General features: G+C 35.6%; 1 protein-coding gene and 2 long non-coding RNA genes across 3 annotated transcripts; all 3 read left to right on the top strand.

The window, feature by feature from the left end:
- On the top strand, positions 1,579-4,424 carry LOC110264017. Its single transcript, XR_002349747.1, has 3 exons — positions 1,579-1,622; positions 1,735-1,861; positions 4,356-4,424. It is a non-coding gene; the product is annotated as an uncharacterized LOC110264017 (long non-coding RNA).
- On the top strand, positions 6,868-9,195 carry LOC110263764. The gene is made up of 3 exons (XM_021105538.1): positions 6,868-6,978; positions 8,602-8,689; positions 8,993-9,195. The coding sequence occupies exons 1-3, from the start codon at positions 6,868-6,870 to the stop codon at positions 9,193-9,195; spliced, it is 402 nt and encodes a 133-aa protein (XP_020961197.1).
- Positions 24,791-25,293, top strand: LOC110263363. Its single transcript, XR_002348878.1, has 2 exons — positions 24,791-24,957; positions 25,106-25,293. It is a non-coding gene; the product is annotated as an uncharacterized LOC110263363 (long non-coding RNA).

Below are 25,972 nucleotides of genomic sequence, written 5' to 3'. Positions count from 1 at the left end.
AATAGGGATCGTAATAATGAGATATACGTTTTATGAGTGACTTTTAATTTAAATTGTTCTTAATCGTAGAATCACTAAAAATGGGACATTAGTGATTCGGAGATATATATATATATAGCCTTCATTTGATGAAAATTAATAGATTTTATTTATTAAATTATATATATAAATGATATATATAGAGATATAACCATTGAACTGACTCACTCTAAGAATTCCTAATGGTTATAGTTACCGTATATTTGTCAATAGGATATTCTTATGATGAACATAATATTAGAATTTTCCTTTGACCTGCGACTATCATAGTAATTTGTAAGATCCAGAACTTTTGAAAAGTCTTATTATGATCAAGTCTCAAATCATATAGTTATTTATAGCCTTAATTTCAGAGATTATTTTATAAAGGATAATTAAGGCAAGTTTTGATTTATTGAACTTGAGATAAGTTATGATTATTATTCAATTTTATAATTATTGGATTATTTTCTATATTTAAAGTATATGGTTGATAGTTATGAAATAATAAGGATTTTATATGATTTAGATTAGATAAGTAATATTTTAAATATTATTACTGCTATTTTGGAAAATGAAGAAATTAAGTATATTATTTCTAATTTTTAGATTTGGGCATTTTATTGAAAATAATTTGTGAAATTGATGAGTAAATAGTATTTTCTATATATAATTAGTGTTGGATTTAATTTGGGTTTCAATTATTATATTATTCCTAATTTTATGTGAAATTACCCAATCACCCCTAACCCTAAGTTTCAAAATGAAACCCTAGCTCCCTCAAACCCACGCAGCCGCAGCTGCTGCCCCTCTCTACCCTAAACACACACAAAGTTTCCTTTTTCTCTGAAAGAACGAAAAAGAAAGAAGAATGGGGGTAAGGGGAAGGGGCCGCAGAATAAGGGAGAAGGAGAGGAAGACTCGCGCCGCCGTCTTGCTCAACGCTGTCGTCCCATCTTGTCGCGCCGTCGTGCCACGCCTTGAGGGCTGTCACGCAAGGGAAGAGAGAAGAGAGCGTGCCGCCGAGTCCTGCCATCGACCCACGTCTCGCCGTCACGCCACCGTCCCCGTGCCGCCGTCATTCAGTCCATCCGCGAGTCGCCGAACCAGGCTGAGAGAAAGGGAGACGCGCAAAGGAGAGAACAGATCTGAGGCCGAGCTGAGGTCCAACCACCCCGTCGGAGTCCTTCCGCGTCGCCGCCGTACGCGCCATGACCTCCAGCCGCGCCACTGCCAGTCGTACTTACTCTGCCGCCGTGAAGCCCAGCTGCTGTTGGGAACCTTGTCGCCGCTCATGGGGTGCGCCGGTAAGCCTCTGCCGCCGGAAAACGTCACTACTGCTGCGTCGCCAGAGTTCTGGCCACCAGAAAGACCTCGCTGCCGCAGTGGTTGTGGTCCACTGTATGGCCGCCGGAGAAAATCGCCTTGGCCGCTGAAACTACCGCCGGTAAGGGTCTTTGCAGTTGGTTCTCATTCCTTCCTGTTCCTGGGTCTTATGGTCATGACGTTGTTGTGCAGTCACGGTTATCGTGATCGGAAGTCGTCGCCGCTGCCGCTTGAGGTGGCTGCTGCCGAACCGGTTCAGCCGTTCCTCCTTCGGTTCGGTAAGCATTTTCGATTTTAAGGTCCTTTAGTTACTATTCTGTTATCATACGCCGAGATTTGTGGCATTAATTGCTATACGATTGAGTTTTGGTTGTTGTATGTTGCGATTAGAGTTGTTGAGATTGTTGCGAAAGTGGCTTGGAACCGAGGTTTTGGCTGCCGGGATTTTGATTGTTGATTTCGGGTCGAGGCGGAAAGGATTCTGTGACGCATTTGGGCTATGGTTTTGCGTTTTGAGGTAGGGGCGCTTTCCAAAAACTATATTTTATATATTGGAATTATTACATATGGATACTGATGTGAGTGAATGTGTATTTGGTGATTGTATCGGCCTTATGTATGGCTTGATTTGCCTTGGTTGGTTATGAACGTCTGTTGGTTGAATTGTTGTGTGGTTTTGTGAAACGAAATGCTTTTCAAGTTGATTCTTTTAAAGCTTTGAGATCGAGTTTAATTCGTTGGAAATTGATTTGAGTTGAATGGATTTTCTTAAGAATGTGAAAAATAGAATCAACTCTTGAATTCAGCCTGGCTTGCTTTAAATGATCTGGTTTTTGATGAATGATTATCACTGAACCGTTTCTTTGAAACCTTAGAAATGAGTTTATTCGGCTGATAACGATTATATTTTTGAAACGATTTTCTTAGAATATGGAATTGAGATGACTGTTGGGTTTAGCTTGCCTTGAACTGATTTTGGATTTTGGGCTGTTGAAAAGGATTGTGGACGATTTGTTGGGACCCGAACCGGGTGGCAAAGTCCAAGTTTTAGGGGAGGTGCTGCCGAAATTTCTATAAAATCCGAGTCTTTATTGAAATGTTGTCTGGAAAATGATGAGTTAAAGACTTCTACTATTTTATTTGAATTATCGAGAAAAGGATGATTCATGCTTTCGAAATGAATTAGTAAAGAGAAAATTGTTATTTAGTCTTGCTTCTTAAGAAAGGCATTGTATCTCTTCCAGAAGAAAGTTATTTAGATGAAACTTGTGTTTTAAAGCTGTTTGAATGTGAAAAGGGTTTATGCCTTTGAATTTGACTTGGGGGTTTCAATTAAAGAAGTTTCAATGACTTTGAAAGAACCTGAATGTCTATTGACAAGTTTCATTTTGAAATGTTTTGAGAAAGGTTTTAAGTACTCTTTGAATTCTGAATTTTTGCAAGACTAAAACAATTTTGAACAGTTGAAATGCTTTAGAATTCATCATGGGGATTTAAGCTGGTTTTGCCTAAGTAAAGAAAACGACTTAGAAAGAAGTAAATGATTTCATGACTCGGTTTGGCTTAGACCGTATTTTATTACTCAAATTGGAAAGCCAAGGTTTTAATGATTTTAAATGGATTTGGCGAAATGAGTTATGTTATTCTCCCCTAAAGACTTGGGAAAGAAACTTGTTATAAAAATCCCATTGTTGGATGGGTGATTTTGAATATCTCAAAGAGATTTTTAACTTGCCATGATTATAGAAGTTTTGGAAAGAGGGTGCCGAGAGTGGCATTGTTTTTAAAAGGGGAATTTACCTTGAGTAAAAGTGGCTTATGAGCCTGAGATGATTTGAGAAATGAGATCTTTAAAGCCATGGCTGAAAAGAGTTGAAATTTGATTTCAAAGTGAAATGACTTGAGAAAAGTGATTTATGGCTTAAATGCCGGTTTTATGAATTTGATAATTTTGAATGGTGGAAGTGCTGTTTTTATTATGGGTCGGAATGGCTATGTATGATTATGAATATTGGCTGGTTCTGGATTGAACCGTGAGCCGGAATGGCTGTGTATGATTATCAATATTGGCTGGTTATGGATTGAACCGTGAGCCGGATGGCTGAGATGGATGTTGATCCCTGGCTGAGAATGAATGCATATATGCTGAGATATTGATAATTGTGAATATTTGCACTTCCACTATCGGAGATGAGGATTTTCCTGGGAGGAAGCAGTGGCTAGCCACCACGTGCTCCAGGTTGAGACTCGAAGCTCTTTTGACCCTATGTCGTAAGTGTGGCCGGGCACTGTGAAAGCCCCGGATGAGCTCGCCCCCGTGAATATACACTAGTGAGGGTGTTGGATATGGATCATGATTATGATTAAGTTTATATTGAGTATAACTCAAGTTGGGGATGCGTGACAGAGGGACAGTCCAATGGTTAGCTACCAGGACTTGTCGGGTTGGCTTTATAACCGACAGATGATATCATCAGCCACTAGGGACAGGCATGCATCATATGCATCTATGTGACATTGTTTGGGTGTGCATATTATACTTGGTTTGCCTATGTGATTAATTGCTAATTGTTCTACTTGCAATAACTGTTTGTTTGTGCTTGCATCTTCCTATTTGTGTTTGCTACTGGGACTCTGTTGGACTGTGGTGATTGGTTGATGGTTGGATTGTTTGGGTCTAGGGCCGTGGTTGGAATGAGATGAACCGATGGTTGATTTTGGTTTTGTGTTTCTGGTTTAGAATAAAATATAAAAGGCTATTTTGTTTCAGCATAGATAAACCGTTTTGAAAGGCTTTTGAGTTTTTGAGAATTGAATGGTTCCTCTTTCAGAAAAGATTTCCGACTTTACTTTTATTGTAAATCGTTGTTTTTGAAAAGAGGCATAAGATGTTTATTAATCACTGGTACGGTTTATCTTCACGTATCCTATTATAGTAATTCCTAAAAATCCTCTACTGAGAACCCTTTCGAGGATGATGTTCTCACCCCCCTACATTTTTCCCCTTTCAGGATATGGGCGCAGAAGTTACGAAGAGTTTATTTAGTTGTTGTTATTGAGATGCTTTGTATTGTTTTAGTATATTTTTGTTCCCTCGCCTTTATCTTTATACTTTTGTAAGAGGGATAGGAATTGCATTGNCTTTGTGAATTGAATTGTTGTAAGTGTATTGTATGTACGGATGTATGTTGTATGACGAAAGTATTTTGGGAGCGGTATTGTGGTTTAAAGTTTTAAACAGGCTCATATTTTAGTATTAAATAGTATAAGTGTCGTCGTAATGTCCAAGCTATCAGAGTTGCGCAGCCGGAAGCGTGAGCTTTAGTAGTTAGGGTGTTACATAATTGACAATGTATTTGTTATACTTTGATTCCGGACACCTAACACCCTACGGTGTTAGTTGAATGGACATTGGGTATGATTTAAATACTTGTAGAATTAATGATTAGTCAAAATGGAATCCATCAACTATGGTAATGAGTTTGAGCTCTACGATTATAATGAATGAAATAAACAATGCCTTGGCCAAGGGGTTTGAATGAATTAAGAAATGAGTTTCTTAAGTCATTCATAATTCATTATAATAATGGTTACAAGTTAGAGTTTGACAATCAAACCGTACTTTAAAAGTTAGCCAAGAGTTGAAAAGATGGAAGGAGTTGTATTTTTTTGTTCATCTTGGGTTCTTAGTAAAAATATTATTACTTTATACTATCGGGTCGTCAAGGAGCGTTGCTAGACGCCAACCTTGATTAGTAAATTTAGTATGACTAATTTACTACCCGCTTAATATTGAACCTATGGGGTCACACACTAACGAGTGTTCTAATCCTTGGTAAATAATCATTTAATTATTATTTTGATTAGATCAAATAAATAATTATATTAATTCAAATGGAATATTATTATATTCTTTGCTAGCACCATGAATATAATAATATGATAATTGAGAATATTAAATAATTAATTATTTATTCTATGATGAGTTTTAAATATGGATAAGATCCCAACTGATTCTTTTTCAAATTAAGTTGTAATTTGATTGACAAATCAATCACCAATCTCATACTATATATATGTGTATATGATAAAAGAAAGAACATACAAGTTTTTCTTTTACCTCCACATACACAAATATTTCAATTCTTAGTGAAGAATTGCTAGTGCAAGGAGTTGCAAGAAATTTCTCAGTTAAATCTATTGGTCAAGGAGTTGACAACAAGGATCAGTCTTGGTGTGGATACACATAATACCTTTGTACTATCGAAGGAGAAAGTTTTCATTCACTAGGGTACTCAGGTATTGACATCTAACCCATCTTATTTCAATAAAGTTTTAAACACAAAATAGATTAATAAGATTACTTTATTACTTTCGCTGCGTGTTATGAACACTAGTAATTTTACAATTATATTTTAATAATTAATTTTAATAACTAATTTTAATATACATCTAACATAATTATTTATATATTTATTTAGATTAAATTACATCCACTTGATTTCCTGTGATAAACAAAGTTGAATTTTTAAGAGCTTATTATTGTCAAACCTCAAGAAATTAACATGTATATTATTATATGGAGTACGAATTATTATTATTATTATTTCAACTTTAAATATGTTGATTTCTCAAAAACAGAACCACAAAATGATTATTTGATAAAAGAATCACATACTCAGTATGCATACACTACCATTGTTTTTTATGAATGATCAAATTAGATTGATTTTTTTTATTAGAAAACTCAGAGGTGTAGGTTTTTCTTTTCATTTTTAAACATTTCTAATTTCTTATTAAGTGAGAAATATTGTATTTTTTATTGATTAAATAAATTTAATTTGTTTATTTTATTATATTTTGATATGAATGATTGAGATTTAATAATAATAGTCATTATTAAATATTTAAAAAAAAAAATTTCACTATATATTATTCAAGTATTTTTGTGAATATATAAAATCCAATCAAATTAATAAAATCTAACAAAAATCACCTACACATGATACAACGTGCATATAAGTTACATACTTCTTCTTTACTTGTTTCTTTTTCATTATGGTTCTTTTATTTCTACTAATGTTGCTGAATTTTGAAGAATTTATTAAAAAAATAACATTAAAACTTTTTATTCATGACATAGAAAATTTTTTTAATTTTGACATCAAATTTCTTAACCGTGAGTCTGTGACGTAGGTTCCTGTTAAAAAGATGAAAGAAGAAGAAGAAGAAGAGAAGGAGGAGTTTTGAATTATGGAGAATTTATCAGAAAAATAGCACCAATATCTTTTAATCGTAACATAGATTTTTTTTTTTTATTTTGACACTGAAATTTTTTAACCGTGACATAAAAAATTTTTAACAGCGAATTATGGAGAATTTATCAAAAAATAACACAAAAATCTTTTAATCGTGACATAAATTTTTTTTATTTTGATAAATTTTTTAAACGTGACATAGAAATTTTTTAACTGTATCATTTCCAACTAAATGATGTACTTTTCTTATCATTAAACTAGCTAAATGGTGTTGAATCCATGTAGTACGAATATTTCACTGAGTTATTGTGTTCATGTATTGAATACATTTCAGACACGACACTCATCTTACACTCATCCGTTACACGTGCCTTCTGTATCTAACCGTGTTTAATAGAAAATAAAAAATATTTCTCTGAACACATTTGTTCACATTTAAATACTATCAAGTGTCTGCGAATCCAGCCTCATTCTTAACATGTATTATTGAAATAAATTTAGAAATAATAGATTTTATTATTTATTAAAATATTATTTTAAATAATTTATATAATTAAAAAAGACAAACTAAAAGAAACATCGTTAAAATTGACGGCTAAATCGACGGCTAAGCCGTCGATAATATTAAAATTTGACGGCAAAATGGATGGTGGAGGTGGTCACTATTAAGCTTGTCGATTTTTCAAAATTCTAATAAAATCGACGGCTTGCCTAGCCATCGATAATAATTTAATAAAATCGACAGCTTTTCTATCTATAATATGAGTTTGAAAATTTTACCTTCTTACTAAAATCGACAACGTGACCATCGATATTAATATATAAAATAGACACCATTTTCGTCGATATTTGATTCAATAAAATCGACAATACTTTCGTCTATAATATGTTTAATAAAATCGACAACGCTGCCGTCGATATTTGATTCCATAAAATTGACACAGTTGCCGTCGATTTAATTATTTAGATACCGACAAATTCTATGTCTATATTTGGCTTTTTTTTTTGTCTATTTTAAACTTAAAAAACGACAACTTTGCCGTCGATTTTAATAGTTATATGTTTGAATTATTTTTTTCTATTTAAAAAATAGTAAACAATTAATGCAAATAAACTTTTAATATAGAAATAAAATAGAAAATAATTAATGCAAATAAACTTTTAAATATTAGATAATAAATTTACAAACTTATTAAAATAATAAATAATCCTCTAACATAAATACTCAAGACAAGACAAATAACTAAACTTAGACTTATATTCATTTAAATTAAATTGCAATCCACTAATAATACAAAATATTCAAAATAGAACAAAACATTTAGCTTTTCAAATTCTTTCTACATTTTTTCTTTTCCAATCACTGTAGCTGTCAGTATACATTATCATAACTACTCTTCTCATTTTCTATGCATTATTACAAGAACAAAATAATAATAATAATGTTGATTATTTTGACTATATTTTCATCTTCTTTCAATAGTCATAAATATTTTTTGAAAACAATTTAAGAATGATGAATAAGAAAATGTTAACCTCCCCACCATCCATATCCATCTTCATTAGAGGCCGCTGGTGAAAACGTTGTGTTGAGTGAATCTCCAAGGCCATTATCATCATCAGAGAAACCCCATCTTGAGTAGTTACTTGGTCTGAAATAGTCACTTGTTCTGGAATAGTCACTTGGCCTATAACCCCATCTAAATTCATCAAATAGAGAGGATTTTTCTCTATAGCTTTATCTAGCAACTCTATCAAGCACCTCAAGTAAACATATGCTATACAAATTTCTAATTTTAGTAACAATATTAGCATCATAGAGAAATTTTAGTAGATGACAAAGAGAATGAATAAATTAAAGTACGTGATCTTTGTTCTCTTGAGGTGGCTGCTGAGGTTCTTCTTTTTTGGGTGGTTCTTTATTTTTTTCTTGTTCTTCTTGTTGAGATTTAGACAAAGGTGAAATGAGGTCTATTTTTTTACCACTTTTCTTTTGAAGTCTCTCAACCACTTTCATGGGTCAGCTTCCTTTCCTTTCACCACCACTTTGCTCTCTTTGCTATTTGCACTCACCTCCTCCACTCCTGATTTCTCCAAACATTACAAATATTTTATCCAAATCATTTCTAGTATTTTAGAAATATCGGTGTTCAAGTAATTTTAATCGTTAATTTCAATTATTTTTGAAATGATTGAAAGTAATTACTAAAACTACTGAAAAACTGTATTTTTTAAAAAATTATTTTTTTATTTTATTTTGAGACATTTAACTAATTTGATTTAATTTAATTGAAATTCTAGAAAAAGACGAATGATGTTTCTTTTTTCAAAATTCAAATCTGTAAAGCATTTATAATATAAGAAGAAGAATAAAGAAAATGAGTGACCTTGAAAGCCTTTCAATGCTTTTGCAACTTTTCTTGCACAAGCTTCACAATGCATATCAACCTTAAGTACTATTTCTTCTGCTGGAGACTCTTCTTCCTTCTTTTTTTTATTCTTCTTCTCCTTTTCTTCTTTTTTGCTCTCTTTTTTCTTTTCCTCCTCCTCCTTCTTCTTCTCCTATAACACCAAAACACAAAACCTCATTTAATTTAAATGCATGTACCAAATGAAGAAATAGAAAAGAAAGAAATAAAATGAATAATAAAAGTAGAGTGTAAAGAGAATTCTTACTTCACCCATTTCTATGGTTCTGCTTCAAAATTATTTGCAACTAAGACATTAGAAATTTGAATAAAAACAGAAAATACTTGACTTGAAATATATAAATTGAGACTAATTAGGGGAAGTTGCATGAGATAGAAACAAGTAGAGCAAGTGATTGAATAAAAGCAAAAAAGAATGAAGAAAAGTGAGAGGTGTTACGTTGAAGAATAAGGGCCAAGCAGTGGATTCTCCTTAAGAGGCTGAAAAGAGATCCTACCAAGGAACCTGGCGACACAATTACCCTGGAGTATTTGTAATATTTGCATGGCAAGGATGAAAATAGCAATATTTGCAACTACAAACATGGGCACAAGACATGATATCCAATGAGTCTCTGGATTATAAGCAATGAATAAGACCACCACTACATACAATCTTTGGCATTATTCTTTTCCCTTTCAACCAAGATATCACAAGAAGGAATCCACTTGCTATTACCTCTTCATACAGTTCTCCTAACCCTGCACCTTAAGCTACTGAACCTCTCATCACTGAGTATATGTACATAAAACCCTGCAATAATAATGCTTTAATTAGCAACAAGAACAAGTTCTTTAGTTCACACAATTCCACAAGTGTTGCTTACCTCTTCAGTTTGCTTGATTCACAGCTTCAGTTTAACTACATATAGGTGGTTCAACTTTTTAATAAATATCATATACGAGGATAAAAATGATTTGGTGGAACTACACCTAACAAAAATTTTGTAAGAGTAAGGACTTCATGACTAAGTTTGAACTTTCACATGCTTTCTTGACATATGCTTTCTCAAAAATAAAACTAAAAGATTAAGTAAGAGAAACCACACCCCCCAATCTAATCTAATCTAATCTAATCTATTCTTAATAGTAATCACTACTACTACTACTACTACTACTACTACTACTACTACTACTACTACTACTACTAAGTTACCTTAGGTACATGCTATATCACACAGTAGCAGCATATATTAAAAAGACAAAAAATAGAAACAAAAAGAGAAATTTCAACTTCAAGGAAACAAGATAACAAATTATTTACAAGGAAAGAAAAGGAAGGCATGATAGTATCAAATACCATTATCCTTATATATAACTAGTATCATGCAAATTGATCAACTAAAAGAACCTCTTACTTCACTATTTTCTCCTCTGTCTGATAATTGTTTGTTAACTATTTTCATTAACATTGCAGTGCAATTCAGTCCGGTAAGTCAGCATCAAAAGGGATTTAAATTTTAACATTTTAGTCTTTCTTCTTTGAAAATATAAATAATTATGCAAAAAAACTTAGAATGAACTAACCTCTTGTATAGGTTTGTTATGATCTTTCAGGTTCACAAATTCATTAACCCTAAACTTCTTAGCTGCCAACAATAGTATACCATCAATATGTGAATACAATTTATAGAATTAGGAAACTTGCTCAACTTATTCTATACTGAATCATATACTATATTTGATTAAAAAATAACTGCATTATCACTACAAAAAAAGAGAGTTTAAAATGGCATTTGTATTACGGCGGTTCTTAAGAACTGCCATAATATTTAGTATTGCGTCGTTTTGTGTTGTTGCTATAATTGATTTGTATTTTGTGGCGGTTTTTGGTAATTCTGGCGGGTTTGAACCGCCATTGTCATTAACTATATTTAAAATACAAAAATTGACCAAACCCTCATTTCAAAAACGCTACCCTGTATCACCGTGTTCGAGCAAAAAGTTGAAACACTACGCGATCTCCTCCTGCGTTCTCTTCGACGGCGATCTTCTCCGGTGATATCTCTTCCAGCGAAGATCTCCTCAACAGCGATCTCCTCCGGCGATGTCTGCTCAAGCGATGATCTCCTCCTGCGATGTCTGCTCCAGCGATGATCTCCCTCCTCCGACGTCTCCTCCAGCGACGATCTCCCTCCTCTGATGTCTCCTCCAGCGACGATCTCCTCCGGCTTCCTCCTTCAGTGTCTCCCTTTTTGTTCTGGATCAGCAGGTCAGCTCGCTACTTTTCACATTCTAGGGTTCAAAAGTATGAATATTTTCTCTCCTTTGCTAGATTTTTTACCAATTCGATTGAAACATGAGAGTGCGTGAATACGTGGATATAAATTCCTTGTGATTTTCGTTGTTATTCATTTGGTACTGGTTTTTAAGCTTTTTTGAATTTGTTATTATTGGAGAAAAGTAAAACTGTGTATTTTGATTTTCTTATTTTTTCAATGTGCTGTGAGGTTTTGATAGTGTGTTTGTGTTTTAGGTTGTAAATACTAAGTGGAGTATGTGAGAATGGCTCAGGAAAGTGAAAAAGCTTTAGTGTCACTTATAAACCAGGTATTAGATCTGGCAAAGATTGAAGCTGGTAAGCTGGAGCTTGAACCTTCGCTGTTTGTCGTGCATGCTGTTTTGGATGATAAAATATACATTAAAATATACAACAATATTGTTATTACCTACTTTGACATCCCTTTTTGGTTGTCTCATCCTTGTAGAAGAAGTGGACTGGGACAATAATGGACAAGTCACTATCAGGGAGTTCCTCTTCGGTTTCATCAAATGAGTTGGAATTGATGCAGATGAATAGATGCATGATGCATTGTGTAAGAACAGATATACTTCTAAAAGGATTGTTTTAATTTCTATCATGTTGAATGTTTGAGTGTAAAGTTTTTCATTTTCTTAAAAGTGTGTTGGATAGATACAGAATTTGATTGTGGCAATGAATCAAGAAAAAAAAGAAAAAGAAAAAGGATGTGTATAGATAGATATATGTAGTCTGAGTCCTGCTTCATCACAAAGTAACACTGATACATCAAACTTTCTGTTATATACAACCTTCATAGACAATAAACTTATAGAATAGATAAAACATGGAGAGACAAAGAAGAAAATGTATGTTTTACAAAATTTAGTTTCCATTTTGGTTACTCCATTGTGTTCTGTAACTTCTTACTGTATTCCTAGAGCTTGGATTCTCCTAATGAGTGACAAAGAAATTGCATTTCTTTTTCTCCATTCTTCCCTCCTCTCTTTGTTCGGTTCGATGAGTAAGCTGTCCTTGCCATCAAGGATGCTTACAATTTTCCTCATGCTTGGCCTTAATTGTGGGTCACAGCGGGTGCATGCGATTCCCAGTCTTATCAATCTCAGCAGTTCTTTCTCATTGTACTCTCCATTAAGTCTTTTGTCTGCTAATTCCTTCCAATTGGCATAATACCACCTTTTTGAAATAGTTTGATGTCAATTAGATCACCGAACCACATGGCGCATCTACTGCCTCCTCCTCTTATGTCTGAATTGGCATAAGCCATACAAGAGCAGTTCTTCAAACATAGATTTCTGCATTCATCTAAATTAATATTCTCATGCAGCTTAGTATGCTGAGTATCTGGCACTTTCAAGCCTGTATATTTGACAAAAACATCAGTGCTTGTGACATTGCAGCTTAATGGATCGTCGCGAATGCATCCTTGTGAGGAGTTGTTTGAGTTTCATTCTTCTGGTGACTTTGGACTGAACCCTTTAAAGCATTGGCAGACATGCTTTGATTTTGCTACACTGCAATAAGCATGGGCTCCACAAAGGTCATATTTATCACACATATCACCTGGCGTTGATCTAGAAATTTTCCAATTTTGAAGATTGTCATACCATAAATAACTTGTAAGAGATTGACTTGTTTGACTTATTACACCTCTTCCAATGATAGAATCAACCTTGGTGTTATAACTATAGGATATCTCATCCTTGTTTATGACAAAACTGTCTTCAAAAATATATGTAAAGGATAGATCTAGGAATCCACTGAAGTAAAGGCCATTCCAAGGTTCAGAGCAATATACTTTTTGTGTGCCATTCATCATGTAATAGACTGGATAATCCCTTACAACTAAACCAAGAGAAAAGTCTCCAGGGGATGGATCATTTGGACTCTTCCAACAAGTTATGTGCCAGTCTAAACCTTTTCGGAGGTCCCTTCCCAACTTCATGGTTGGCAAGAATGTATTTGTAGGATAATCAAAGCTTTGCCACAAATAGGCCTTTGGATTTGATTCCCCTTCATTTCTTAACACAAGATTGTCACTGTCCAAGAGCTTCAATACCGGATTTTTTAATTAGGAAGGATTCTTGGTCTCGGAGCTTGATTTGGGGTCTATGAAATCATCACTACCTTTTATAAGGGTAATTCCTATATTTTTTCTGCAAATCAATTGTGTGGTAAGTAGCATTTTATGATTCAGCTTTTTAGGAAATACTCACATAAGAAATTAGTATTGCTTTGTTCCAAATGACTATATGTCCCTCTTCATAAAACTGTACAATTTTAGTCTATGGATTTTCAAGGGTTATCTTTGAAGTTCTAAAACTAGCAGCACAAAATAAAAAGCTATTTAGAGTCTTCTGCACAGGTATTTTACCCTCTTACTCTCTTTCTTTTTGTTTATATATTAATATATAGATTTACTTCTAACTCACAAGTTAGGGCTTTCATAATTGAGCTATTAAATTTGAAATCTTTACTCGGAGCCAGTAGAAAAAGGTTTTTGTGTTCAAGCCGATGCCTGATTGTTTGGTTTTTGATAGTCACTCCACTATCATTCATTGAACACATAAACATTTCCACTTAGTAGGATAAAGCTTGGTTTTTGAATTTTGATTTTTTGCAAAGTTTCGGTTTCAATTTTGTCCACCATTTCCCTTGATTAATGCCTGTGAACCATGCATCTCTAGTTTGGTCATTATAGAAATTTGTGATCTGAACTTCAAACCTTTTGTGCTTGGTATTTTTTTATTTTTGACTCCTAATTTAATCTAGTTACCCTTTTTGTTCAAATGTGCTTCTCTTGACTCAGGTCAGATGAAGAAGTTGATCCCTTGTCTCCTTTATTTGTTAGTATTACTGCTGGATTGTCAGCTTTAGTTACTACTGCGGCTTCTCATGCCTTTGATACTACAAGAACTAGATCACAGTGCACTGTGCTACCAAAGGTATGTTTCACTTCAATTGATGGATCTGCTGTGTGATTTTTCCTGCTCCACCGTGTTGTCCTCTGTGAAGCTTCTCCTTCTCCATCTTCGTTGAATTAGGTTTATATACAAATTCACATTCTCTTCTTTTAATTACTCATATTTCATTTTGCAAATTGTTACTACTTCTATTTCTGTAATTTTAGGTTTTGATTTTCTTCCTTGTTTGCATAAATTGGGGGTAAGGTCTTCATGTAATTTCTTCAATTTTTTCTTACATCCGTGTATACAAATTTTCATTCTCTTCGCGGTTTTGATTTGTAAATATGTTCTCGGTTAGTGCTTTACTGATTTGCATAGCACGTGTTTGTGAAGGGGCTGGAACTCATACCCTCAAAAAATTTCACCTCTGTCTCTGTGATGGAAGCTGTAGGGTCTATCATGACAAACAAATACAGTGAGGGATATCCTGGTGCCAAATACTATAGTGAAAATGAGTATGTCACTCTTTCGCTTTCTTCTATAGGAGTGTCACATTGAAATATTGAATCAATTCAATGATTTCTGATCTTTCTTATTTCAGGTATATTGACATGGCTGAAACACTACGCCAGAAGCGTGCCTTGGAAGCGTTCCGGTTGGATCCAGTGAAATGGGGAGGTAATCACACAACACTAACATAGTACCTGATTTGTTTTATTGTATATGGACAAATTTCCCTATTTTGGCTTTATAGGACTTTGCTTTCACATCTCACACTTTCTCCAATGAATATTTCTATGTTCAATATGTTGTTTTAATTGCCAAAGGAAGGGGGAAAAGAATCAAAAAAAGAAAAAACAAGAGAGAGGGAAATGTAGCTTATGTGTCTCTTACCCCAATGTTGCAGTAAATGTGCAACCTCTGTCTGGTTCACCTGCAAATTTTCATGTGTATACTTGATGAGCGGATAATTTATACGCTTTTTGGCATTGTTTTTAGTATGTTTTTAGTATATTTTAGTTAGTTTTTATTATGTTTTTATTAGTTTTTATTTAAAAATCATATTTCTGGACTTTACTATGAGTTTGTATGTTTTTATGTGATTTCAGGTATTTTCTGGCTGAAATTGAGGGACCTGAGCAAAAATCTGATTCAGAGGCTGAAAAAAGACTGCAGATGCTGTTGGATTCTGAACTCCCTGCACTCAAAGTGGATTTTCTGGAGCTACAGAAGCAAAATTGGTGCGCTCTCAATTGCGTTGGAAAGTAGACATCCTGGGCTTTCCAGAAATATATAATAGTCTATACTTTTCCTGAGATTTGATGGCCCAAACAGGCGTTCCAAGTCAGCTCAAGAATTCTGGCGTTTAACTCCAAAACTGGCACAAAAGCTGGAGTTAAACGCCCAAACTGGCACAAAAGCTGGTGTTTAACTCCAAGAAAAGTCTCTACACATGGAAGCTTCAATGCTCAGCCAAAGCACACACCAAGTGGACCCAGAAGAAGATTTCTGCATTAATTACCTATTTTTGTAACCCTAGGCTACTAGTTTTCTATAAATAGGACCTTTTGCTATTGTATTTTCATCTATCTTTGACTCATACTTTTGATAGACCTTTTCACGTTTGGGGGCTGGCCTCACGGCCATCCCTAGACCTTGTTCTTATGTATTTTCAACGGTGGAGTTTCTACACACCATAGATTAAGGTGTGAAGCTCTGCTGTTCTTCATGAATTAATACAAAGTACTATTGTTCTTCTATTCAATTCACGCCTACTTCTTCTCTAAGATATTCATTCGTTCTTCAAATTGATGAATGTGATGATCCGTGACACTCATCACCATTCTCACCTATGAACATGTGCCTGACAACCACCTCTATTCTACTAGCAATGGCTTGAATGCATATCTCTTGGGTTTCTAATCTAAGATTGGAACCCTTCGTGGTATAGGCTAGAATTATTGGCGGCCATTCCTGAGATCCAGAATGTCTAAACCTTGTCTGTGGTATTCTGAGTAGGATCTGGGAAGGGATGACTGTGACGAGCTTCAAACTTGCGATTGTTGGGCGATGTTTATTTTCATCACCTTAAACTCCATAACCATTTGAATCCGCCTGACTGAGATTTACAAGATGACCATAGCTTGCTTCGAGCCGACAATCTCCGTGGGATCGACCCTTACTCACGTAAGGTTTATTACTTGGACGACCCAGTGCACTTGCTGGTTAGTTGTGCGGAATTGTGACAAAGTGTGATTCACGTTTGAGAGCTCCAAGTTTTTGGCACCATTGTTGATGATCACAATTTTGTGCACCAAGCGCCAAACATGTCTAATCTTTTTAGACTGAAGGTTTAGACTAACATTGCATGATTCCTGGAATTCTTATTAAAAGTTTTGATTCTCTTTATTTTCTTTTCCATATAATTTTCGAAAAAAATTCAAAAAAAATTTAAAATCATAAAATCAATAATATTTTATGTTTCTTGTTTGAGTCTATTGTCTAATTTTAAGTTTGGTGTCAATTGCATGTCTTTATCCTTCTAATTTTTGAAAATTTATACATATTGTTCTTCATTGATCTTCAAGTTGTTCTTGATGATTTCATTGCTTTGATCTTCAAATTCTCTTGTTTTGTACGTTTTGTTATTTCTTACATGCATTTTTACATTGTTATAGTCCTTAGTATACAAACTTTTAAGTTTGGTGTCTTGCATGCATTGTTTATTTGATCTTAGTTGCATTTTTTTATTGATTCCCATCATCAAAAATTCAAAAATATTTTTTTTAAAACTATGTCTTTTCAAGTCAATAATACAGAGAATTGAAGATTCAGAACATTTAGCAGAGGAATCAAACAGAAAAAGCTGGGCATTCAAAACACCCAGTGAAGAAGAAAAACTGGCATTTAAACGCCAGCCAGGGTACCTGGCTGGGCGTTTAACGCCCAAAAAGGTAGAGATTTGGGCGTTAAACGCTAGGATGACACTAGAGAGAAGATTTTGTTTTTAATTCACATTTTTTTCAAGTTTTCATAGTTTTTCAAAATCAAATCTTTTTCAAATCATATCTTTTCAATCATATCTCTTTCAAAATCAATTTCTTTCCATTTTATATTTATTTTTACTATTTTCAAAAATCCTTGCTTCAATTCAAGATTTACTTCAAAAATTTTTAAGTTGTTACTTGCCTATTAAGAAAGGATCAAATTTTAAATTTTAGAATCATATCTTCTAATTTCTTGTTAGTCAAGTAATCAACTTTAGTTTTAAAACTTTCTCTCTTTAATTTGATTTTCAATCATATCTTCTCAATCATATCTTTTCAATCACACCCTTTTTCAAAATTAATTTTCAATCATATCTTTTTAATTTCTGATTTCAAAATCTTTTTCAAAAAATCACTTGATTTCTTTCCCAATCTTAGTTTTCGAAAATCTCAATCAAATTTTTAAATTTCTTTTTAATTATTTCAAAATTTTTTTAATTTATTTTCGAAAATTCTTCCCCTCTTCTCCACTTCCTCCTTCTATTCTTCTTTTCTTCTGACACTTCAAGGAATCTCTATACTGTGACATAGAGGATTCCATACTTTCTTGTTCTCTTCTCTTTCATATGAGCAGGAGCAAAGATAAAAGCATTCTTGTTGAAGCTGCTCCTGAACCTGAAAGGACCTTGAAGAGAAAGCTAAGAGAAACCAAAACACAACTCTCTCTAGAGGGCCTAACAGAGCTCTTCAAAGAAGAAGAAATTATGGCAGCCGAAAAGAACAACAATGCCAACAATGCAAGGAAGGTGCTTGGTGACTTTACTGCACCTACTCCTGATTTCTATGGAAGAAGCATCTCTATCCCTGCCATTGGAGCAAACAACTTTGAGCTTAAGCCTCAATTAGTTTCTCTAATGCAACAGAATTGCAAGTTTCATGGACTTCCATTGGAAGATCCTCATCAGTTCTTAGCTGAGTTCTTGCAAATCTATGACACTGTCAAGACCAATGCGGTTGACCCTGAAGTCTACAGACTTATGCTCTTTCCTTTTGCTGTAAGAGACAGAGCTAGAACATGGTTGGATTCACAACCTAAGAAAAGCCTGAACTCTTGGGAAAAGCTAGTCAATGCCTTCTTGGTAAAGTTCTTTCCACCTCAAAAATTGAGTAAGCTTAGAGTGGAAGTCCAAACCTTTAGACAGAAGGATGGTGAGTCCCTCTATGAAGCTTGGGAGAGATACAAGCAATTGATCAAAAGGTGCCCTTCTGACATGCTTTCAGAATGGAGCATCATAGGAATCTTCTATGATGGTCTGTCTGAACTATCCAAGATGTCATTGGATAGCTCTGCTGGAGGATCTCTTCATCTGAAGAAGACGCCTGCAGAAGCTCAATAACTCATTGAAATGGTTGCAAATAACCAATTCATGTACACCTCTGAAAGGAATCCTGTGAATAATGGGTCAACTCAGAAGAAATGAGTTCTTGAGATTGATACTCTGAATGCCATATTGGCTTAGAATAAAATATTGACCCAACAAGTCAATATGATTTCTCAGAGTCTGTCTGAAATGCAAGCAGCAACAGGCAGTACTAAGGAAGCTTCCTCTGAAGAAGAAGCCTATGATCCTGAGAACCCAGCAATAGAAGAGGTGAATTACATGGGAGAATCCTATGGAAACACCTATAATTCTTCATGGAGAAATCACCCAAATCTCTCATGGAAGGATCAATAGAGACCTCAACAAGGTTTCAACAACAACAATGGTGGAAGAAACAGGTTTAGCAATGGCAGGCCTTTTCCATCATCTTCTCAGCAACAGACAGAGAATTCTATGCAGAGCCCCTCTGACTTAACAACCATCGTCTCTGATCTAATCAAAACCACTCAAAGTTTCATGACTGAAACAAGGTCCTCCATTAGAAATTTGGAGGCACAATTGGGTCAGCTAAGTAAGAAAATTACTAAACTCCCTCCTAGCACTCTCCCAAGCAATACAGAAGAGAATCCAAAAAGAGAGTGCAAGGCCATAACCACATCTCACATGGCCGAACATGAAGAGGAGGAAGAGACAGTGATTCCCACTGAGGAAGACCTCAATGGATGCCCATTGACCTCCATGGAGTTCCCTAATGAGGAACCATGGAAATCTGAGGCTCATTCTGAGACTATAGAGATTCCATTGAATTTACTTCTGCCTTTCATAAGCTCTGATGAGTATTCTTCCTCTGAAGAGGATGAAGATGTCACTGAAGAGCAAGTTGCTAAGTACCTTGGAGCAATCATGAAGCTAAATACCAAGTTATTTGGTAATGAGACTTAGGAGAATGAACCTCCATTGCTCATCAAAGAACTGGATGACTTGACTAGGCAGAGATTACCTCAAAAGAGACAAGACCCTAGAAAGTTCTCAATCCCTTGTACCATAGGCACTATGACCTTTGAGAAGGCTCTGTGTGACCTAGGGTCAAGCATAAACCTTATGCCTCTCTCTGTAATGGAGAAGCTAGGGATCATTGAGGTACAAGCTGCAAGAATCTCATTAGAGATGGTAGACAATTCAAAGAAACAAGCTTATGGACTTGTAGAGGATGTCTTGGTAAAGGTTGAAGACCATTACATCCCTGCTGATTTCATAGTCCTAGAGACTGGAAAGTGTATAGATGAATCCATCATCCTTGGCAGACCCTTCCTAGCCACAGCAAAAGCTGTGATTGATGTTGACAGAGGAGAATTGATCATTCAAGTGAATAGAGACTCCCTTGTGTTTAAAGCTCAAGGATATCCCTCTGTCACCATGGAGAAGAAGCACGAAGAGCTTCTCTCAATACAGAGTCAAACAGAGCCCCCACAGTCAAACTCTTAGTTTGGTGTTGGGAGGCCACAACCAAACTTTAAGTTTGGTGTTGAACCCCCACATTCAAACTCTAAGTTTGGTGTTGGGAGGTTCCAACATTGCTCTGAACATCTGTGAGGCTCCATGAGAGCCACTGTCAAGCTATTGACATTAAAGAAGCGCTTGTTGGGAGGCAACTCAATCTTTACTTATCTATGTTAAATTTCTATTTTCTATTGTTTTTTATGTTTTTTGTTGGTTGATGATCATGTGAAGTCACAAAAACAATTGAAAAAGCAAAAACAAAGTGAAAAACAGAATGAAAAATAGAACACCCTGGAGGAGATAGTTACTGGCGTTTAAACGCCAGTAAAGGTAGCAGAATGGGCGTTAAACGCCCAGTCTGGCACCATTCTGGGCGTTTAACGCCAGAAAAGGACACCAAACTGGCGTTTAACGCCAGGAATGGGCAAGAAGCTGGCGTTAAACGCCAGAAATGGGCAACAGCCTGGCGTTTAACGCCAGGATTGGCAGAAAGGGGCGTTTTGCACGCCACTTGGTGCAGGGATGAGATATCCTTGACACCTCAGGATCTGTGGACCCCACAGGATCCCCACCTACCCCACTTCTCTCTCTCTTCTTCACCCCTTCACCAATCACCTCAATACCTCTTCCCCAAAAACCCCTCACCTATCAAATCCCACCATTCTCTACATCACTCACATCCATCCTTCATAAAACCCCACCTACCTCACCATTCAAATTCAAACCACTTTCCCTCCCAAACCCACCCATAATGGCCGAACCATACACACCCCTCTCACCCCTATATAAAACCATCTTTACTCCTTCATTTTCACAAACATATACACTACCTATCCCCCTTGGCCGAAACACAAAGCCCACTCCATCTCCTCTATTTCTTCTGCTTCTACTCTCTTCTTTCTTCTTTTGCTCGAGGACGAGCAACCTTCTAAGTTTGGTGTGGTAAAAGCTAAAGCTTTTTGTTTTTTCATAACCATTTATGGCACCAAAGGCCGGAGAAACCTCTAGAAAGAGGAAAGGAAAGGCAAAAGCTTCCACCTCCGAGTCATGGGAGATGGAGAGATTCCTCTCAAGGGTGCATCAAGACCACTTCTATGAAGTTGTGGCCAAGAAGAAGGTGATCCCCGAGGTCCCTTTTAAGCTCAAAAAGGGCGAATTTCCGGAGATCCGACATGAGATCCGAAGAAGAGGTTGGAAAGTTCTCACCAACCCCATTCAACAAGTCGGAATCTTAATGGTTCAAGAGTTCTATGCCAATGCATGGATCACCAAGAACCATGATCAAAGTGTGAACCCGGACCCTAAGAATTGGCTTACAATGGTCTGAGGAAAATACTTAGATTTTAGTCCGGAAAATGTAAGGTTGGCATTCAACTTGCCCATGATGCAAGGAGATGCACACCCATACACTAGAAGGGTCAACTTTGATCAAAGGTTGGACCAAGTCCTCATGGACATATGTGAAGAGGGCGCTCAATGAAAGAGAGATTCAAGAGGGAAGCCGGTTCAACTAAGAAGGCATGACCTCAAGCCCGTGGCTAGGGGATAGTTGGAGTTCATCCAATGCTCAATCATTCCCACTAGCAACCGGTCCGAAGCTACTATAGACCGGGCTATCATGATACATAGCATCATGATTGGAGAGGAAGTGGAAGTTCATGAGGTTATATCCCAAGAACTCTATAAGGTGGTGGACAAGTCCTCTCGTTTGGCAAGGTTAGCCTTCCCTCATCTCATTTGTCACCTCTGCAATTCAGCTGGAATTGACATAGAGAAAGACATCCTCATTGATAAGGACAAGAGGAAGAACAAGCCGCCATCACTAAGGTAGACCCGTTCTTTAACTTCCTTGTTCTTTATTTTCCTGTTTTTCGAAAATTGTGCTTCAAGACTGGGTGGTTAAAGTCGAGGTCCAAAGCAAAAAGAAGAGTGTGCTTAAGAACCCTGGACACCTCTAATTGGGGACTCTAGCAAAGCTGAGTCACAATCTGAAAAGGTTCACCCAGTTATGTGTCTGTGGCATTTATGTAGGTGGTAATACTGGAAAATAAAGTGCTTAGGGCCATGGCCAAGACTCATAATGTAGATGTGTTCAAGAATCAACATACTTAACTAGGAGAATCAATAACACTATCTAGATTCTGAGTTCCTATAGATGCCAATCATTCTGAACTTCAAGGGATAAAGTGAGATGCCAAAACTGTTCAGAAGCAAAAAGCTAAAAGCCCCGCTCATCTAATTAATACTGATCTTCATAGATGTTTTTGGAATTCATTGTACATTCTCTTCTTTTTATCCTATTTGATTTTCAGTTGCTTAGGGACAAGCAACAATTTAAGTTTGGTATTGTGATGAGCGGATAATTTATACGCTTTTTGGCATTATTTTTAGTATATTTTAGTTAGTTTTTATTATGTTTTTATTAGTTTTTATTTAAAAATCATATTTCTAGACTTTACTATGAGTTTGTGTGTTTTTCTGTGATTTTAGGTATTTTCTGGCTGAAATTGAGGGACCTGAGCAAAAATCTGATTCAGAGGCTGAAAAAGGACTACAGATGCTATTAGATTCTGATCTCCCTGCACTCAAAGTGGATTTTCTGGAGCTACAGAAGCCCAATTGGTGCGCTCTTAATTGCGTTGGAAAGTAGACATCCTGGGCTTTCCAGAAATATATAATAGTCTATACTTTGCCCGAGATTTGATGGCCCAAACAGGCGTTCCAAGTTAGCTCAAGAATTCTGGCATTTAACTCCAAAACTGGCACAAAAGCTGGAGTTAAACGCCCAAACTGGCACAAAAGCTGGCGTTTAACTCCAAGAAAAGTCTCTACACATGGAAGCTTCAATGCTCAGCCCAAGCACACACCAAGTGGGCCCGAAAGAAGATTTCTGCATTAATTACCTATTTCTGTAACCCTAGGCTACTAGTTTTCTATAAATAGGACCTTTTGCTATTGTATTTTCATCTATCTTTGACTCATACTTTTGATAGACCTTTTCACATTTGGGGGCTGGCCTCATGGCCATCCCTAGACCTTGTTCTTATGTATTTTCAACGGTGGAGTTTCTACACACCATAGATTAAGGTGTGAAGCTCTGCTGTTCTTCATGAATTAATACAAAGTACTATTGTTCTTCTATTCAATTCACGCCTACTTCTTCTTTAAGATATTCATTCGTTCTTCAACTTGATGAATGTGATGATCCGTAACACTCATCATCATTCTCACCTATGAACATGTGCCTGACAACGACCTCTGTTCTACTAGCAATGGCTTGAATGCATATCGCTTGGGTTTCTAATCTAAGATTGGAACCTTCGTGGTATAGGCTAGAATTATTGGCGGCCATTCCTGAGATCCGGAAAGTCTAAACCTTGTCTGTGGTATTCCGAGTAGGATCTGGGAAGGGATGACTGTGACGAGCTTCAAACTCGCTATTGTGGGGCATGTGGCAGACGCAAAAGGATAAATGGATCCTATTCTGACATGATTGAGAACCGACAGCTGATTAGCCGATGTTGTGAAAGAGCATCAGGACCATTTTCACTGAGCGGACGGGATGTAGCCATTGACAACGGTGATGCCCAACATAAAGCTTGCCATGGAAAGGAGTATGAATGATTGGAAGAAGGCAATAGAAAAGCAGAGGTTCAAGGGAAGCAAAGCATCTTCATACGCTTATCTAAAATCCACCAATGAATTACATAAGTATCTCTATCTTTATTTTATGTTTATTTTCATCACCTTAAACTCCATAACCATTTGAATCCGCCTGACTGAGATTTACAAGATGACCATAGCTTGCTTCAAGCCGACAATCTCTGTGGGATCGTCCCTTACTCACGTAAGGTTTATTACTTGGACGACCCAGTGCACTTGCTGGTTAGTTGTGCGGAATTGTGACAAAGTGTGATTCACGTTTGAGAGCTCCAAGTCTTTGGCGCCATTGTTGATGATCACAATTTCGTGCACCAATACTGCATTGCTGAAACCTCACGAGCGAATCATGGTGCTTGACCTTCCTCATGGAGGGAATCTTTCTCATGGATACCAGGTATTATCAACTTCCCTCACTCATTTACCTGTTTCAATAAAATCTAGTTAGACATATGGAAATAGATCATTGATCACTGTTGTCATTTTCCCCCCTAATAAAGTTGTTCTAAGATTCACTAGAATAACTTAGCAGTCCTTTATGAAACATAAGATTATTTTGATTAATGGATTTCAAGTTGAGTCCCTTCGAAGCTGTTTTTAGTTGATTTACTTTATCCCCCCTTTTTTATGTGGCTATTGAGTGTTGAGTGATTCTATGCCATTGGACAATTAGGACCTTAAATTATGAAAAACAATGACGAGCATCCGTTTCCTTTTTGGCAGGAGTGCTGAGAAAGGTAAAGTAAATAGTGAGTAAAAACTAAAAAGCAATGGTTAATTTTAGCTTTGGGTTGATTAACTTTCTTATTCAGCTTTGGATATTGATCACTGCATAATGATGACATAATCTAAATGGGACTTTGTTATTTGAATTGAATAAGCTGGTTATTCATCATGTTCTGAATAACTTGCCAAAATTATGAGGAGATTTTAAAGCAGCTAATACGTTTGGTGAAATAACAGTAGCTTCTCTATCATGTGTTTGCTTGAACACAATCTGGTATTGGGTTAAACACATAAAGTTTATTTAAAGGACTATGACATTAATTACTTTTTTCCTGTGGAAAAAAATAAAAAGAATTAAATAGTAAGAAATGCAGTAATTGCTTCTGTTGGTTTCTATTAATTCTTTTATTTGTGCTAATATGATCTTTCTAATAGGAAATACCTGCAGAGGGAACTTCTTCAACAGGTGAATGATTTGGAATATATTTGTTTTTTATTTAAGAAAAAAAAGTTGAATTTTAGTGAGTAAAAACTAAAAAGCAATGGTTAATTTTAGCTTTAGGTTGATTAACTTTATTATTCAGCTTTGGATATTGATCACTGCATAATATCAGGTCATGTTGTTAACGGAGTCCCTGCACCAAGCAACTATCATTCAATTAGGACAAATTCTGCAAATGGGTGAGAACTCATTCAACTCCACGTGCTTCTTTTCTTATTTAATCAATCCATAAGGGTTTTTACTTTTTATTTGTACTCTAGTTTATTGAAGATCAATAAATCACTGTTAGTCAATTTATAATGTGTTTGGTGGCTTGACTCATACCTTGTTTTTAAAGTTTTTGTTCTATATAATTATCTTGCTGCCATTATAAGTTTTCTATTGTAGTATACCGCACAACATCCTGTGAAAAATTTCCTCCATCTAAATTTATTACTTATAAAGATATAAAACAAATCATATGGCTTTAGCTAATAGCTTGAGGTTTAAGGAAATTAGGCCAAATAAAAGCATAATGGCTCAATGGCTTAGTTGTGGCTATTTCAAGTTTTTCTCCTCTTTGTGCATTATGCTTGGAGTAGTTAAATTGGTGGAAAATTGAGAAGCATATTCCTATTCCTCTATTTTAGTAATAAAGGAGAGCATCACCGATCTTATTAATGGTAAGTCTAATTATAAGTCCCAAGGAGAAAATGCCATTCATCTCATACCCTTTGTGCTTTTCCTTTGTGCTTTCGTTCTTTGGATTTTCTCTCATCCCTGAACCTTATAATAATGTACCCAAAAGATCAATAATATTATATATATATTATTTTTTTCTACTTTCCATATGTCATTCATATCCATATATAATTAGAGCGTATTTCATATTTTTTGTATACATATACATTTAGTATATGATCGTTTTTTGAACTTGAGTTATTTTCTATCTCAGATTCTTCTTACAAGATGGAGCAAGAAACAAAGATGTTAGAACAAG

Source organism: Arachis ipaensis, chromosome B06 (assembly GCF_000816755.2).
Source record: "Arachis ipaensis cultivar K30076 chromosome B06, Araip1.1, whole genome shotgun sequence".
Lineage (NCBI taxonomy): Eukaryota > Viridiplantae > Streptophyta > Magnoliopsida > Fabales > Fabaceae > Arachis > Arachis ipaensis.
Note: the sequence above shows the minus strand (reverse complement) of the source record. Positions and strands in the feature narration are given on the sequence as shown.

Coding starts and splice junctions, on each gene's coding strand:
- LOC110263764 (XM_021105538.1), top strand. CDS start 6,868: ATGGTGTTGAATCCATGTAGTACGAATATTTCACTGAGTTATTGTGTT. Junction 6,979..8,601: donor ATCCGTTACACGTGCCTTCT/GTATCTAACCGT, acceptor TTTCTTTTGAAG/TCTCTCAACCACTTTCATGG. Junction 8,690..8,992: donor ACTCACCTCCTCCACTCCTG/ATTTCTCCAAAC, acceptor ATGAGTGACCTT/GAAAGCCTTTCAATGCTTTT.